General features: G+C 43.8%; 1 protein-coding gene across 2 annotated transcripts in view; it reads right to left on the bottom strand.

Annotated features, from left to right (window-relative positions):
- Positions 1-11,759, bottom strand: part of wfs1a (Wolfram syndrome 1a (wolframin)) — a 38,794-nt gene extending 27,035 nt beyond the window's left edge. The window contains exons 1-3 of one of the 2 annotated variants that reach the window (XM_061906411.1): positions 11,648-11,759; positions 8,575-8,919; positions 4,043-4,122 (exon numbers count right to left, since the gene is read on the bottom strand). In XM_061906411.1, coding sequence (XP_061762395.1) covers positions 4,043-4,122; positions 8,575-8,776 — 282 coding nt within the window. In that variant the 5' untranslated portion in view covers positions 8,777-8,919; positions 11,648-11,759. The remainder of the gene's footprint in view (positions 1-4,042; positions 4,123-8,574; positions 8,920-11,647) is intronic. The other variant, XM_061906420.1, reaches the window with a different exon arrangement.
- Between the last annotated feature and the right edge of the window lie 4,691 nt (positions 11,760-16,450).

Raw genomic sequence — 16,450 nt, 5'->3', positions numbered from 1 at the left:
GTGAGCCCAATACAAGACTCTAATAGGATGATCTTACATCTCAATCAATCAATCAATCAATCAATATCCTTTATTTAAGCAGGTGAAAATTCAATGAGATTAAAAGAGTGACCTGGCCAAGTTACAGAAATAGATACAAAAGAGCAGCGGTCGCACGCCACGATTAAATATAAATGACGTTCAACAGAAGAGTACACTGCAAAAAGTCAGTGTTCAAAAACAAGAAAAAAAAATACAAAAATGAGGGATATTTTATGTGAACTAAGCAAAATTATCTGCCAATAGAACAAGAACATTTTGCTAGTCAAGACTTTTCAAAACAAGTAAAATTAGCTAACCTCCCTTAATCCTCAAACCCTGCATGGACACGGAACCCTCCACAACGACCGCTTGCCTTGCCCCTTTGGTCTGACGAGAGACACACCTTGAACTAATGAAGACAGACAGCATGAAAACCAGCGGACCCAAAGAGCCAGTGCCGGAACGTAGTTCACTCCCATAGTAAGCATCGAGTACTTGATCTCTCTCTGTACCTTCCCTGTTCCCGTGTCTTACATCCTCTGTGTTTCCCGCAGCGCTTCACCCGTCTCTCGTGTGATCGAGCTATGTGCCTCAACATCCCACTAGATTCCGGACTCCCTCCCTCGATCCTCGAACCCTGCTTGGACACGGACCTCATTGCATCTCTTCAGCCGCCCCCCCCGACCGCTTGCCTTGCCCCTTTGGTCTGACGAGGGATGCACCTAGGACTAATGAAGACAGACAGCATAAAGACCAGCGGACCCGAAGATCCAGTGCCGGAACCTAGTCCGCTCCCGTAGTAAGCATCGTGTACTTGATCTCTCTCTCTGCCTTTCCTGTTCCCGTGTCTTACGGCCTTTGTGTTTCCCGCAGTGCTTCCCCTGTCTTTCTCGTGTTGGAACTGTGTGCCTCGACTTCCCACTGGATTCCGGACTCCTTCCCTCGATCCTCAAACCCTGCTTGGACACGGACCTCATTGCATCTCTCCAGCCACCCCCCCGACCGCTTGCCTTGCTCCTTTGGTCTGACTAGGGACGCACCTAGGTCTAATGAAAACAGACAGCAAAAAGACCAGTGGACCCGAAATTCCAGTCGCGGAACGTAGTTCACTCCCGTAGTAAGCATCAAATAGATTAATCTCTCTCTGTGCCTTCCCTGTTCCCGTGTCTTACGTCCTATGTGTTTCCCGCAGCGCTTCCCCAGTCTCTCCCGTGATCGAGCTGTGTGCCTCGACTTCTCACTAGATTCCGGACTCCCTTCCTCGATCCTCAAACCCTGCTTGGATACGGACCTCATTGCATCTCTCCAGACCGCTTACCTTGCCTCTTTGGTCTGACGAAAGATTTATTCAACACGCACATACGACAAACTCTGGTAACATTTCCATGGTTAATTCTACACATCGTTTTGCACCTATCACTTAGAGTAGCATACACACCCCACCTAATGATCAAAGTAGGTGTACTGTCACCACCTGTCACACCACACCCATTTGAAATGTTTTGCTATTTTCCTCTGTGTACTGTTTTGTTCTTGTCTAGCCCTCAAGCAATAGTATTTTGGTGGCTTTTTCTCTTTTTTTTTTATTTCCTGTAGCAGTTTCATGTCTTCCTTTGAGCGATATTTCCCGCATCCACTTTGTTTTAGCAATCAAGAATATTTCAGTTGCTTTTATCCTTCTTTGCGGGAACATTGTTTATTGTCATGTCATGTTGGGATGTACATTGTGGACGCTGTCTTTGCGCCACAGTAAGTCTTTGCTGTCGTCCAGCATTCTGTTTTTGTTTATTTTGTGGCCAGTTCAGTTATAGTTTCATTCTGCATAGCCTTCCCTAAAGGGGAACATTATCACCAGACCTATGTAATCGTCAATATATACCTTAATGTTGCAGAAAAAAAGACAAAATGTTTTTTTAACTGATTTCCGAACTATAAAAGGGTGAATTTGGCGATTGAAACACCTTTCAATTGTTCGCTGTCGGAGCACTGACCTTTCACCCGTGACGTCACAACAGGAATCAATCCGCCATTTTCTCAAACACATTACACACACCAAGTCAAATCAGCTCTGTTATTTTCCGTTTTTTTCGACTGTTTTCCGTACCTTGGAGACATCATGCCTCGTCGGTGTGTTGTCGGAGGGTGTAACAACACGAACAGGGACGGATTCAAGTTGACTTACGTGGAGTGTGCTAACCAGACATATCAATGGTCACGGCATGTTAATCGATGCTAACATTCTATTTAGGCTAGCTGTATGTACATATTGCACCATTATGCCTCATTTGTAGTTATATTTGCATCCAGCCTTTCCCTCCACCCACATTTAATGCCAAACAAACACATACCAATCGATGGATTCAAGTTGCACCAGTGGTCGAAAGATGCGAAAGTCCGTCGTTTGTTCTGTTCTGTCGTAGCATCGCTTCCGACGATAGCGATGCTACGACAGATATGTGTGGATATCCTGCGACACTCAAAGCAGATGCATTTCCAACGATAAAGTCAACGAAATCACAAAGGTGAGTTTTGTTGATGTTATTGACTTATGTGCTAATCAGACATATTTGCGCACGGCATGACTGCAAGCTAATCGATGCTAACATGCTATTTAGGCTAGCTGTATGTATATATTGCATCATCATGCCTCATTTGTAGCTATATTTGCATCCAGCCTTTCCCTCCACCCACATTTAATGCCAAACAAACACTTACACATCAACGGATTTAAGTTGCACCAGTGGTCAAAAGATGCAATCGTTGGATAGAAGGCGATCGCCGAATTCGTCCTCGTTGCCACTGTCTGTCACGATATGGCTCAATAGCTTCAGTTTCTTCTTCAATTTCGTTTTCGCTATCTGCCTCCACACTCCAACCATCTGTTTCAATACATGCGTAATCTGTTGAATCGCTTAAACCGCTGAAATCTGAGTCTGAATCCGAGCTAATGTCGCTATACATTTCTGTTCTATCCGCAATGTTTGTTTGTATTGGCATCACGCAGTGACGTCACAGGATAATGGACGGGTGGATATAGCGATGGTGAAAATCAGGCACTTTGAAGCTTTTTTTCGGGATATTGCGTGATGGGTAAAATTTTGAAAAATAAAATAAGCCACTGGGAACTGATTTTTATTGGTTTTAACCCTTCTGAAATTCTGATAATGTTCCCCTCTAAGCTTCAATGCCTTTTCATAGGGGCACTCACCTTTGGTTTATTTTTGGTTTAGCATTAGACCCCTTTTTACCTCCACGCTGCCTCCCGCTGTTTCCAACATCTACGAAGTAATTAGCTACCGGCTGCCACCTACTGATATGGAAGAGTCTTACACGGTTACTCTGCCAAGCTGTAGACAGCACAAACACTCAACAACAACACATCATTTGCAGACTAAAATTACTGGTTGGCAAAAAATATTTTTACCCCAAATAGGTGAAATTAGACTTTATCTCTGTTCCGTGGCACAGTGGTTGAAAAACACTGGCTTACACATTTAAAATGAGACTAAAAAAAATCTTCAAACTTGACAAATCCCCAGGTGGCCCTCGTGCTTGGGACGAGGATCCATAAAGCCTATGTAGTAGATGTGCCCGCTCACATGCAGTTTGGCCCTCCTGTCTTCTCCCACTACACGTCTCTTTGGGGGAAATGGAGGCCCCAGCAGGATATATCGGGTGACTGCTAATATTAACCGACAGTTTATAACCATCTCCTCGTACCGTTAAATGCATTTAGCAAAGACGCGGTTGACCAGTACTGAAATTCTAAACTATTACCATGTACTATAGGTTATTTGTTGTTATGTGCCACGGACAGGAGAGCCGTGGGGCCGCTCCGCACCAGTGGGTCAGGACTTACCCCCATTGGTCCCCACACATTTGTCACTTCTGACGAAAGCCTGTTTAAAACATGCCGTATGAATGCATGGCAGCTTCTCGTGGAGCACGCTGGGAGCGTCACGTTGCAAAGGAGATAAAAATAGACCACCATGCAACGCCAAAGAACTGGTCTGCAACTCACTCGGGTCTGAGCTCTGGCGTCGCCCGCTTTGGCCTTCTCCTCCATCTGCTCCTTAGATAAGTCTTCCTCGGGTTCTTCATCTGGAGGAGAGGACAGTACAGTACAGCAGCTTAGAAGGGAGTTGCACTTGTTTGTTATTTTGCCTATCATTCCGAATACTTATGTAAGACAACAACATATGCATTCTAACATTGTTAGCAAAAGTCGACTAAAAACAAAGATAACGGAAGTCGCTCTATTCCGCTTATATAATAAAAAATAAAAACAAGATGAAAAAATTTAATTGTTCAAAAAAAAACAATGATTTACAGCAGGGGTGTCCAAACTTCTTCGCACATGGAAAAAGTTAAGCATGCGGGGGCCATTTCGATATTTTTCATTTTCAAACCATACAAAATATATGGATTTATTTTTAATCCTTAGGGCTCCTGGGGAGCGTAGAGGGTCTTAGTCACTAAAATGTTAAAAATAAGTCAAATTATTATTTTTATTTAAAGCTTACAGCAAATCTCTCTATATATATATTAACTTGTGGTTGATAGTAAAACTGAAATATGCAGTATTTAGATAGAAAGATAGTGCTTTATTAATTCCTTCAGGAGAGTTCCTTATTTTTTAGCAATTAAAGCCCTCGAAGATCAATAATGCAGGACACCATTGATTTTAATTATTAAATAGCTTTGAGTAATCACAGTGAAAAGTTAAATAAAATCCTACTAAATATATTTGAGATCCGAAAGGTTCCCCACTCATAAAGTGACGAATTTTTATTTGTTGTTTTTTTACTTTTAACACTTAAATTTCAAGGACAACTTCCGATATATCTGTCAATTTTAAGTTTGAACTATTATTTAGTTTTTTTTTATGCTCTTTTGTCAAAACTTTGATGTTTTTATATGGCAACCACACAACATATGCAATATTTTTTCCACATAAAACATTTTAAAATGATAATTTTTAAGTAATAATTCATTATAACATAGATTTTTTTTGTCCTTTTTTTTTGGAGCAAAGGAAAAAAAAGAAAAAGACAAAAGAATAAAAAAAACTGACTGCATGGCAGCTTTGTGTCAACATTGGCACTTTTTCTCATTATATCTCACCTCATTCCACCTTTTTTTTAATCGTTGCAATACTATCAATTTTGCAATTTTTGCAGAATGTATGGCGGGCCGGTAAATGATTAGCTGCGGGCCGCAAATGGCCCCTGGGCCGCACTTTGGACACCCCTGAATTACAGTGTTTCCCCCGGAAAATTTGTTAGTTAAGGTGGTGTCTCTCCAGGGGGGAAAGCATGATAAAACAATTACTTATTCTACAATGTTTGCTTTCACTGAGATAAAGACTAATGGGATATTTGTATCTGCCCATTTACAAACCCCGTTTCCATATGAGTTGGGAAACTGTGTTAGAATACAATGATTTGCAAATCTTTATCAACCCATATTCAATTAAATGCACTACAAAGACAAGATATTTGATGTTCAAACTCATAAACTTTAATTTTTTTTCAAATAATAATTCATTTTGAATTAATGGCTGCAACACATGCCAAAGTAGTTGGGAAAGGGCATGTTCACCACTGTGTTACATCACCTTTTCTTTTAACAACACTCAATAAATGTTTGGGAACTGAGGAAACTAGTTGTTGAAGCTTTGAAAGTGGAATTCTTTCCAGTTCTTGTTTTATGTAGCGCTTCAGTCGTTCAACAGTTCAACTCCGCTGTCATATTTTACGCTTCATAATGCGCCACACATTTTCAATTGGGAGACAGGTCTGGATTGCAGCCGAGCCATGAAAGTACCCGCACTCTTTTTTTTACGAAGCCACGCTGTTGTATCACGTGCCGAATGTGGCTAGGCATTGTCTTGCTGAAATAAGCAGGGGCGTCCATGAAAAAGATGGCGCTTAGATGGCAGCATATGTTGTTCCAAAACCTGTATGTCCCTTTCAGCATTAATGGTTCCTTCACAGATGTGTAAGTTACCCATGCTTTGGGCACTAATGCACCCCCATACCATCACAGATGCTGGCTTTTCAACTTTGCGTCGATAACAGTCTGGATGTCTCGCTTCCCCTTTGGTCCGGATGACACGATGTCCAATATTTCCAAAAACAATTTGAAATGTGGACTCGTCTGACCACAGAACACTTTTCCACTTTGCATCAGTCCACCTCAGATGATCTCGGGCCCAGAGAAGCCGGCGGCGTTTCTGGATGTTGTTGATGAATAGCTTTTGCTTTGCATACTACAGCTTTAACTTGCACTTACAGATGTTGTGACTAACTGTATCTAGTGACAGTGATTTTCCGAAGTGTTCCTGAGCCCATGTGGTGATATCCTTTAGATATTGATGTCGGTTTTTGATACGTCTGAGGGATCGAAGGCCACGGTCATTGAATGTTGGTTTTCGGCCATGCCGCTTACGTGGAGTGATCTCTCCAGATTCTCTGAACCTTTTGATGATATTATGGATCATAGATGTTGAAATCCCTAAATTTCTTGCAATTGCACTTTGAAAAACGTTGTTCTTAAACTGTTTGACTATTTGCTCACACAGTTGTGGACAAAGGGGTGTAGCTCGCCCCATCCTTTCTTGTGAAAGACTGAGCATTTTTGGGGAAACTGTTTTTATACCCAATCATGGCACCCACCTGTTCCCAACTAGCCTGCACACCAGTGGGATGTTCCAAATAAGTGTTTGATGAGCATTCCTCAACTTTATCAGTATTTATTGCCACCGTTCACAACTTCTTTGTCACGTGTTGCTGGCATCAAATTCTAAAGTTAATGATTATTTGCACAAAAAAAATCTTTATCAGTTTGAACATCAAATACGTTGTCTTTGTAGCATATTTAACTGACTACAGTGTATGTGTTGAAAAGGATTTGCAAATCATTGTATTCCCAACTCATATGGAAACGGGGTTTCCTTATGAGAAAGGGTAAAAAAAAAAGATGCCGCAAACAAGTGTCTTTTTGTGTCTTTCTCGCCATCTCACGTCAAAGTTGACCAGCCTGTCGGTTCATGTCCACACCGTTCTCCTATACAGGTAGGTTGGAACAGGGGTGTCCAAACTATGGCACACCAGCGTCTTGAAATGTGGCCTGCAAGATTTCATTAGTTCAATTAAGGATTAATTTAAAAAATCCCGACCTATGATTGCTAAAGATTTGGTGACTTTTTATAGACAGGGTAAATCAAACCAATGGCCCTAAATTTACATAATAATCATAACACAGCATTTACTTATATGACACAATCCGCACAACCTTCCCTAGTCATGGTGCAACATTTTTTTTTTATTAGGAATATTCAACTAACATAAAGTCAACGCACATGGTCACACATAACACAACATGCTCACTGAAATATTTGTTTTAATTTCACCCATTTAAATCCGTGAGAGTGCATGATGGGAAAAACACTCTCCAGGCTTATCCATGTTTGCCGCATTTTAGCTCCTTGATATTTCTGACTAATTTACAAAACTTTAAGGAAATCGTCACGGAAGTAAACAAGGTAGTAGTCAAACTTTCACATACTCTTAAAATCAAATTATATTAATATAACACGTACACACATACACATATAGTTACTTTATAGCGGCTTTCGGGCCCCGGCCGGATTTTTTTTAGCCCGATGCGGCCGCCCAAGTCAAAAAGTTTGGACACCCCTGATCGAGAAGTAACTTTCACCAACTCAGATGCGATGGAGCATCAAAATGATTCCCGAGCACGGCCACTGCTGCTGCTCACTGCTCCCCTCATCTACCAGGGGGTGGAACAAGGGGATGGGTCAAACGCGAAGGGTAATTTCACCACACCTAGTGTGTGTGTGACTATCAGTGGTACTTTAACTCGAATTTATAAGATAGTTAGCCCTCTGTAAAAAAAAAATATATATGTTTGTCTGCGTTAGCACTCATAATAACAAATGGAGTAAAAATAAATGGGGTATTGATCGCGTTTTTTGGATGTTTTTTTTATAGGACTTTATGGGCGAAATAGTATACTTTTATTAGCCAATTCCTACTTGCTGTATTTTATAAATTAGAACGTGTGGAGGGAGGCGTGGTCTGCGGGCCGGCCTCGAAGCCAGCGGCAGGTGAGTGGATTGCCCAGCTGGGACTGGTTCTCTAATCCCCTGCTGCCTTTGTTAGCAGCAGCCGGACCGAGTCACGTGATTGGAGTGGGAGCCAGACAAAGACACAAGCACAGAGACAGAACGAGGAAGAGCAAAAACACGCCGGACTGGAAAGTCCAAAATATATTGCTGGAAAGCAATCCATACTTGGGTGTATGACAATAAAAACTTGCTCAAACCCTGTACACCGGGCTCAAAGACAGATCTATGGGACTCAGGAGAGCCCTCCACAAGCAAAGACACTCACAGAATGCATAAAAAAGAAAAATATGTGTTCTTGTCTTACATATTGTGCATGAAAGGCAAAATTCCCTCCAAAAAGTGCAGTTCCCCTTTGAGTTACTAAGTACTTTGGGTACTTAGTAACTTAGCCTCCATATTACCTTCTTCTTCAGAATCTTCTTCCTCTTCGGCTTTTCTAAGCCTCTCCTGTATGATCACACGCTGGGCGACGGAGGCAAAGGTTCTTTTCTTGGGAGCGGCGGCGGTGTCACGGTCCGCCCAGCTGGAAGAAATGGGTTCCGGAGACGTCACCGCCGAGGTCACAGTCGGAGGCTCCGCCTCTGAAGAGGGAGCTGACTCCATGGTTCTCGGTAGGAAAGGACCGATGTGGCGTCGTAGTCACTGGAGGCAAGTGGAGGACTTGGCGGGCGGCCATCCAAGGCAGGGCGAGACCCCTGGGTGAGGAAGTCGACCTGCCAACAGAGGAAGGGCTCCTCTGGAATGTCCTGAGATGATAGCGACAGAAGTGTAAGAGTATCTTATGCGAGGGGGGACAGCTGGAGCCCCGTGCTATGTTTTACAGAAGAGTCAGGGGCTAGAATGGATGAGCTACAATTTAATGAGTAGGGGTATTCCAAAAAATTGGTTCACATTATTTAACTTTTCTTGTTATTCCGATTGTAAATTCATTCATGACTTTCGAAAAAAGATTTGGGGTCCGATTTTTTTTTACCAATACATTAAAGGCCTACTGAAAGCCACTACTACCCACCACGCAGTCTGATAGTTTGTTTATACATCAATGATGAAATATTAACATTGCAACACATGCCAATACGGCCGGTTTAGTTTACTAAGTTGCAATTTTAAATTTCCCGGGAGTTTCGTCTTGAAAACGGCGTGTAATGATGACGTGTACGCGAGACGTCATGGGTTTTTAGGAAGTATGAGCGCTGCGCACACACACAGCTAAAAGTCGTCTGCTTTAACGGCATAATTACACAGTATTTTGGAGATCTGTGTTGCTGAATCTTTTGCAATTTGTTCAATTAATATTGGAGAAGTCAATGTAGAAAGATGTAGGTGGGAAACTTTGGCCTTTAGCCACACAAACACACGGTGATTCCTTGTTTAAAATTCCTGGAGGTGAAACTTTACTATGGATCAGAGCGCGGTCAAGCGAACATGGATCCTGACTACATGTCAACCCGCAGGTTTCGGTGAGAAAATTGTGGTTAAAAAGTCGCTTCTTACCGGAGAAAAGCTGAGCTTGTGCCGTCCATAGCTGCCGTCGACTTCGCTGAGACATTGGCGTCAAGACACCCGTGGACACATCCCTCCGACTATCAGGTACTGTTAAACTCACTAAAACACTAGCAACACAATAGAAAGATAAGGGATTTCCCAGAATTATCCTAATAAATGTGTCTAAAAACATCCCAATGCAATTGCGTTTTTTTTTTTTTTTTCTAGTTCGTCGCTATGAATATCCTCAAATACGAATCTTTCATCCTCGCTCAAATTAATGGGGAAATTGTCGTTTTCTCGGTCCGAATAGCACTTTTTGTTGGAGGCTTCCATTAAAATCAATGTGGATATGTGAGGAGCCCCCACACTTGTGACGTCATCGTCTGCGACTTCCGGTAGAAGCAGGGCTTTTCTCTTAACACCGAAAGTTGCGAACTTTATCGTGGATGTTCTCTACTAAATCCTTTCAGTAAGAATATGGCAATATTGCAAAATGATCAAGTACAGTATGACACATAGAATGGACCTGCTATCCCAGTTTAAATAAGAAAATATCATTTCAGTAGGCCTTTAAAAAACTGTTAATGATATTGTCATAATTATTAATACTTTTTTTTTAATAATGTTTCTGTTTTTTGCATAATATTGCATATAATGTCTCCTTATAGGTGTTATATTTGGGTCCTTATATACACACCATAATAATACCGTAGGTTGAAGCACAGTACGTCTGACTTTGGTAGTCGGGGTGCTCCGACAATCCATCAAGCTGCTTTCTGGCTTAGCAAAGTCGTACTAAAATATTTTTGACAGATTTTGGAGTGCCGTGTATAATGTTCTATATTCTCAATGGAACATTCAAAGTTTTGGTGTTTTTTGTTGCCGTCATATTGCAGTCTTCACGTCTCTCTCATGTATGACTGCCATCATATTGTAGTCTTACGCATATCTCTTATGTGTGACTGCCGTCATACTGTAGTCTACGCGTATCTCTTATGTGTGACTGCCATCATATTGTAGTCTACATGTATCTCTTATGTGTGACTGTCATCATATTGTAGTCGACACGTATCTCTTATGTGTGACTGCTATCATATTGTAGTCTACACGTATCTCTTATGTGTGACTGCCGTCATATTGTAGTCTATGCGTATCTCTTATGTGTGACTGCTATCATATTGTAGTCTACACGTATCTCTTATGTGTGACTGCTATCATATTGTAGTCTACACGTATCTCTTATGTGTGACTGCCATCATATGGTAGTCTACGCGTATCTCTTATGTGTGACTGCTATCATATTGTAGTCTACACGTATCTCTTATGTGTGACTGCTATCATATTGTAGTCTACACGTATCTCTTATGTGTGACTGCCATCATATTGTAGTCTACGCGTATCTCTTGTGTGACTGCCATCTACTGATCACACTTATTATTACGCCATGTGCCAAAATAAAATTGCTTCGACGTCGGTAAGCACAGCCAGAATTGTTCAGTACATTAGGCGCACCGGGTTATAAGGTGCATGGTCTAGTTAAAAAAAAAAAAGAAAGGGTTTTAAGTGTGCCTTATAGTCCGAAAACTACGTTAAGTACTAACTTGAGTTAACAAGACCTCTCCCAAAGTGGGGAACATTATTTTGGTTGCACAGTTCTCATATACGTGGGTGTACCTAATAAAGTGGCTAGTACAAAGTGAATCAAACAACGTGGCAGCAGGTTATGAGATGGCGACTTGTCCAGGGTGTACCCTGCCTTCCGCCCGATTGTAGCTGAGATAGGCGCCAGCGCCCCCCGCGACCCCGAAAGGGAATAAGCGGTAGTAAATGGATGGATGGATATACATATATATATATATATTCGTCCCGAAGACAAACTTTTGCCCGACTTGCTGACACCGGCGCAAGTAACAAAACCACGTTTCGAACCTTCGGCGGTCAAACGAGGGCCAAGAGGGACGACAAGCGGGCAAAGACGAACCTTACCCGGGTAAAAAAGGCGCATATGTATCCTGGTGTGTGGCGGAAAGTTGTTAGAAGGTAGACGGCGACGGTCGAGTTGTCACTCCCTGGTCTTCATGCCCCGCCCGCTTCACACAGACTCGTCGCTGATTAGTCTGGCGTGGGACGCCAATCAGGATTTCGGGTAATGTGATTGGCTCGCTTGCTCTGGGCGTCGACACGCCAATGCAAGCGAGAAGGAAAGATCAACACCTGACGTAAATAAATCAGATTTAGCTTTGAGTCTATTTATTTTCATTTGAATAAAAAAAATATATATATATATATATATATATATATATATTCATTTAAAACTTGAGTTTGGTTTCTGCTTGGGAATAAGTTTTAACTTTAGTTATTCCTGTGAAACTATACTGCACCCCCCTCCCCATAGTACTTCTTTTAGAACCATAACTTTTTTTTTTTGCATTCTAAATCATAAATAAAATCCAGCAAAAGTCAACTAACAATGCGAGCTGATGGCGGTCGCTCTTCTCTATAAAACATTTTAAAAAAACATGTATTTAAGTATAAGAACTGCTCAGTGGCCTTGTGGTTAGAGTGTCCGCCCTGAAATCGGTAGGTCGTAAGTTCAAACCCCGGCTGAGTCATACCAAAGAGTATTAAAAATGGGACCTGTGGCCTCCCTGCTTGGCACTCAGCAACAAGGTTTGGAATTGGGGCTTAAATCACCCAATGATTCCCAGGCGTGGCCTCTGCTGCCGCTCACTGCTCCCCTTTTGGGAATGGGATGAAGGCAGAGGATAATTTCACCGCACCTTGTGTGTGTTACAATCATTGACACTTTATATAGTAAAATTCATAATAACTTAATAAAGAAGCACTGAAATAAAGTAGTACATTTTATCAGACAGTTTTATATTTGGCAGTGCTGTACATGCTTGTTTTAAGTAGTTATATGTAGTATTGTTAAAACTAGTGTTGCATATTATTTTGTATTTTAACATTGGTTAAACACACAAACTCTGTGTGACATGTTTTACACATAAACAAGTATCTCATTCCTAACATGACCTTTACCATGTTATCTATTTCGCCTTGCAATTAATTTAGATGTAACAAGTTTACAAATAAAATTGAATGAGCTTAAGTTTTTTTAATATAAATATATAAAACATTATCTGTATGTAGCATTATCTGCATTTCTGATTGTTGCTTGTGTTCCATGTTGTTCCAGACCACAGTAAATGTTACCCGTTTTGCAAATATTGTAATAAATCAATTAGAAGAAGACCTCAAGGTACAGAAGGCCTCCATCTGCCGCTTCGAGCGGCGGGGTGGAGGGGGGGGGGGGGGGGGGGGGGGGGGGTTGGTGGCTGGGACCATAAGGTTCTCTTTGGCTGGCTTGACTTGGCTGACGTGGAAGGTTGGGTGGACACGAAGCAACCTGGGTAGACGTAGGCGTACTGCTGCAGGGCCGATGACCATGGAGATGGGGAAGGGTCCCACGAATCTTGGCGCCAATTTCTTAGACGGAACCTTGAGGTGCAGGTCTTTGGAGGATAGCCATACTCTCTGTCATGGTTGGTAATCAGGTGCTGGGCGGCGTTTTCGGTCAGCTGCTTTCTTGACCCGATCTCCTTGGCGAGCAAGCACTTTTCGGGCCGCAAGCCAGATGCGACGGCATCTGCGCACCAGGGCGTGGGCTGAAGGCACGGAAACCTCATGTTCAGAGTCTGGGAACATTGGCGGTTTGTAGCCGTAGACACACTTTAAGGGGGAGAAGCCAGTGGCAGAGGTGGGCAAGGAGTTATGGGCATATTCCACCCAGTCCAGGTGGGAACTCCACGTTGTTGGGTTCTGGGACACGAGGCATCGGAGTCCGGTTTCCAATTGTTGGTTCAGGCGCTCGGTCTGGCCGTTTGCCACTGGGTGGTATCCTGATGTCAGGCTGGCTGTAGCTCCAATGAGTCTGCAGAACTCCCTCCAGAACCGTGAGATAAATTGGGTCCCCCGGTCGGATACAATGTCTGTGGGAAACCCATGAATTCTAAAAACATGCTGCATCAATATCTTAGCAGTCTCTTTGGCAAGGCAATAAAATGTGTCATCTTGGAAAATCGGTCGACCACAGTGAGCACCGTGGTGTTACTTCTTGAGACCGGGAGGCCCGTGACAAAGTCCATAGAGATGTTCGACCATGGTCTGGAGGGGATGGGCAAAGGCTGTAGAAGTCCAACACACGACCTGGAGGATGTTTTATTGCGAGCGCAGACCGGACACGCCTCGATGTACTCCCGGACCCCCGCCTCCATGGATGGCCACCAGAACCGCTGTGAGATGGTAAACATAGTTTTCCGGACCCCAGGATGACAGGTAAGCAGCAAAGTGTGAGCCCAATGGATCACCTGTGGGCGCAGATTGACAGGGACAAACAAGCGATTTTCTGGGCACCCACTAGGTGGTGGGGTCTCACCGTTAGCATGCCTTACTTCCTGTTCTATTTGCCAAGTGACCGCTCCAACCACACAGTTCAGTGGAAGGATGGGCTCTGGTACCTTGGCAACAGGCTCGGGGTCGTAGAGGCGTGACAAAGCGTCTGACTTGACATTGCAGGACCCCGGCCTGTAAGACAACGTGAAGTTAAAACGGTTGAAAAACAATGTCCACCTGGCCTGACGTGAATTCAGTCTCTTGGCTTGTCGAATATACTCCAGATTCTTGTGGTCAGTCCAAACTATGAAAGGATGCTGTGCCCCTTCTAACCAATGTCGCCACTCTTCCAGCGCTACCTTAACCGCCAGCAGTTCTTTGTCGCCAACATCATAGTTCCGTTCCGGAGGGCTCAACCGGCGAGACAGAAAAGCGCAGGGGTGGGTCTTACCATCTGCCTCCAGTCTTTGGGATAAAACCCCCCCAATTCCCTCGTTCGATGCGTCCACCTCGACCACAAATTGGCGTTGTGGATCTGGCAGCGTGAGGATGGGTGCAGTCGTGAAGCGGCGCTTGAGATCAGGGAAGCCCCTCTCTGCCTCCGGAGACCAGTAGAAGCGCACCTGTGGAGAAGTCAGAGCGGAGAGGGGAAGGTATCGCGCTAAAGCCTCTGATAAATCATCTGTAGAAGTTAGCAAAACCGAGGAATTGCTGAACCTTCTTACGACTATCAGGTGTTGGCCAGTTGGCCACCGTGCTAACTTTAGCCGGATCCATTTGGACTACAATGAAGCCCAGGAAGGAAATGGTGTCGGCTAGGAATTTTCATTTTTCAGCTTTTACATACAGGTGGTTTTCCAGAAGCCGTTGCAAAACCTGGCTGACATGGTGCCTGTGAATGTCCAGATAGTCGGAATAAATTAATATGTCATCAAGATAGACAAAAACAAAATGGTCCAAAAAGTCTCTGAGTACATCATTAATCAAGGCCTGAAATATGGCAGGGGCATTAGTGAGACCAAAAGGCATTACTAGGTATTCATAGTGGCCACTAGGGGTGTTAAATCCGGTTTTCCACTCATCACCCTCCCTAATGCGAATGAGGTGGTAAGCATTGCGTAGGTCAAGCATGGTAAAAACTTTGGCCTGCTGGAGCTGATCGAAAACTGACGACATTAGTGGAAGAGGGTACCGATTTTTTATTGTTATGTCGTTGAAGGGACTATAGTCTATACATGGTCGCAGGGTCCCGTCTTTCTTGTCTACAAAGAAGAACCCTGCTCCAGCAGGTGACGATGAGGGACGGATGAGTCCCGCCTTAAGTGAAGATTCTATGTAATCTTTCATAGCCTGTCTCTCGGGACCTGAAACAGAGTAAAGACGCCCCTTGGGGATGGTAGATCCGGGAATGAGGTCTATAGCACAATCGTAAGGGCGGTGTGGTGGGAGCGATGTAGCTCTTGCCTTACTAAAGACCTCCTTCAGGTGGTGGTAGCATGGAGGTACAGAAGCCAAATCTGGGTGCTGTAGTTCTGTGGCAAAATGAGCAGAAACAGAGTTGATAATCGTTCTTGCTGGAGCACTAACCCTCATGCACTTCCCCACGCAGTTCCTTCCCCAGACCCTGATTTTGCCTGTGGGCCAGTCTATGTGGGGGTTGTGGGAAACGAGCCATGGATGTCCCAGTACCAGGGTGCATGCTGGTGAGTGAAACAAAAAAAAGTTCAATAGTTTGTGGTGGTTATCAACGTCTACAGGTTCTGTGATATGGGTGATTGTGAATAAAGCGCTACCATTAAGGGCGTTAGCCTTAAGGGGTGGTGTGATGACCCTTGTTTTCACTCCCAATTTCTTGGCTAAACCCCAGTCCATCAAGTTCTCATCGCCCCCAGAGTCAATTAAGACATCTAATACTATACTGATTGAGTCATTGGTTACCTTAATTGGTGTCAAGGCACGCGAGGTAGCCCTTGAGGCCGGATTCTGATCCCTCACCTGGGTTAACTTGGAAAGGCAGGCGGCCACAAGATGGCCCACCTCCCCGCAATAGAAACATCGCCCCTCCTTGAAGCGAAGCTGGCGCTCTGCCAAAAGGAATCCGCTCTCAGCCAGGGGATGGTGTAGCCGTACTGTTTGAGGACCTGGAGCACAACTGGTGGTGACGGAAAACTGAGACTGGTGATCTTGATCCGGACGGCCTCCTTGGAGAAATTTTAACTCCCGTAGTCTTTGGTCTGTCCGGATGGCGAGGGTGATGAGATCATCCAGGTTCGCAGGTAGATCTATGGGTAGGAGTCGCTCCAGAACAGGGTCGGCCAGTCCCTTGAGGAAGAAGTCATAGAGTGCTGTAGAGTTCCATCCGCTCTCTGCAGCCAGGGTTCGAAAACGAATTGC

This window comes from Nerophis ophidion, linkage group LG01, assembly GCF_033978795.1.
Source record: "Nerophis ophidion isolate RoL-2023_Sa linkage group LG01, RoL_Noph_v1.0, whole genome shotgun sequence".
In the NCBI taxonomy this organism is placed as follows: domain Eukaryota; kingdom Metazoa; phylum Chordata; class Actinopteri; order Syngnathiformes; family Syngnathidae; genus Nerophis; species Nerophis ophidion.
Note: the sequence above shows the minus strand (reverse complement) of the source record. Positions and strands in the feature narration are given on the sequence as shown.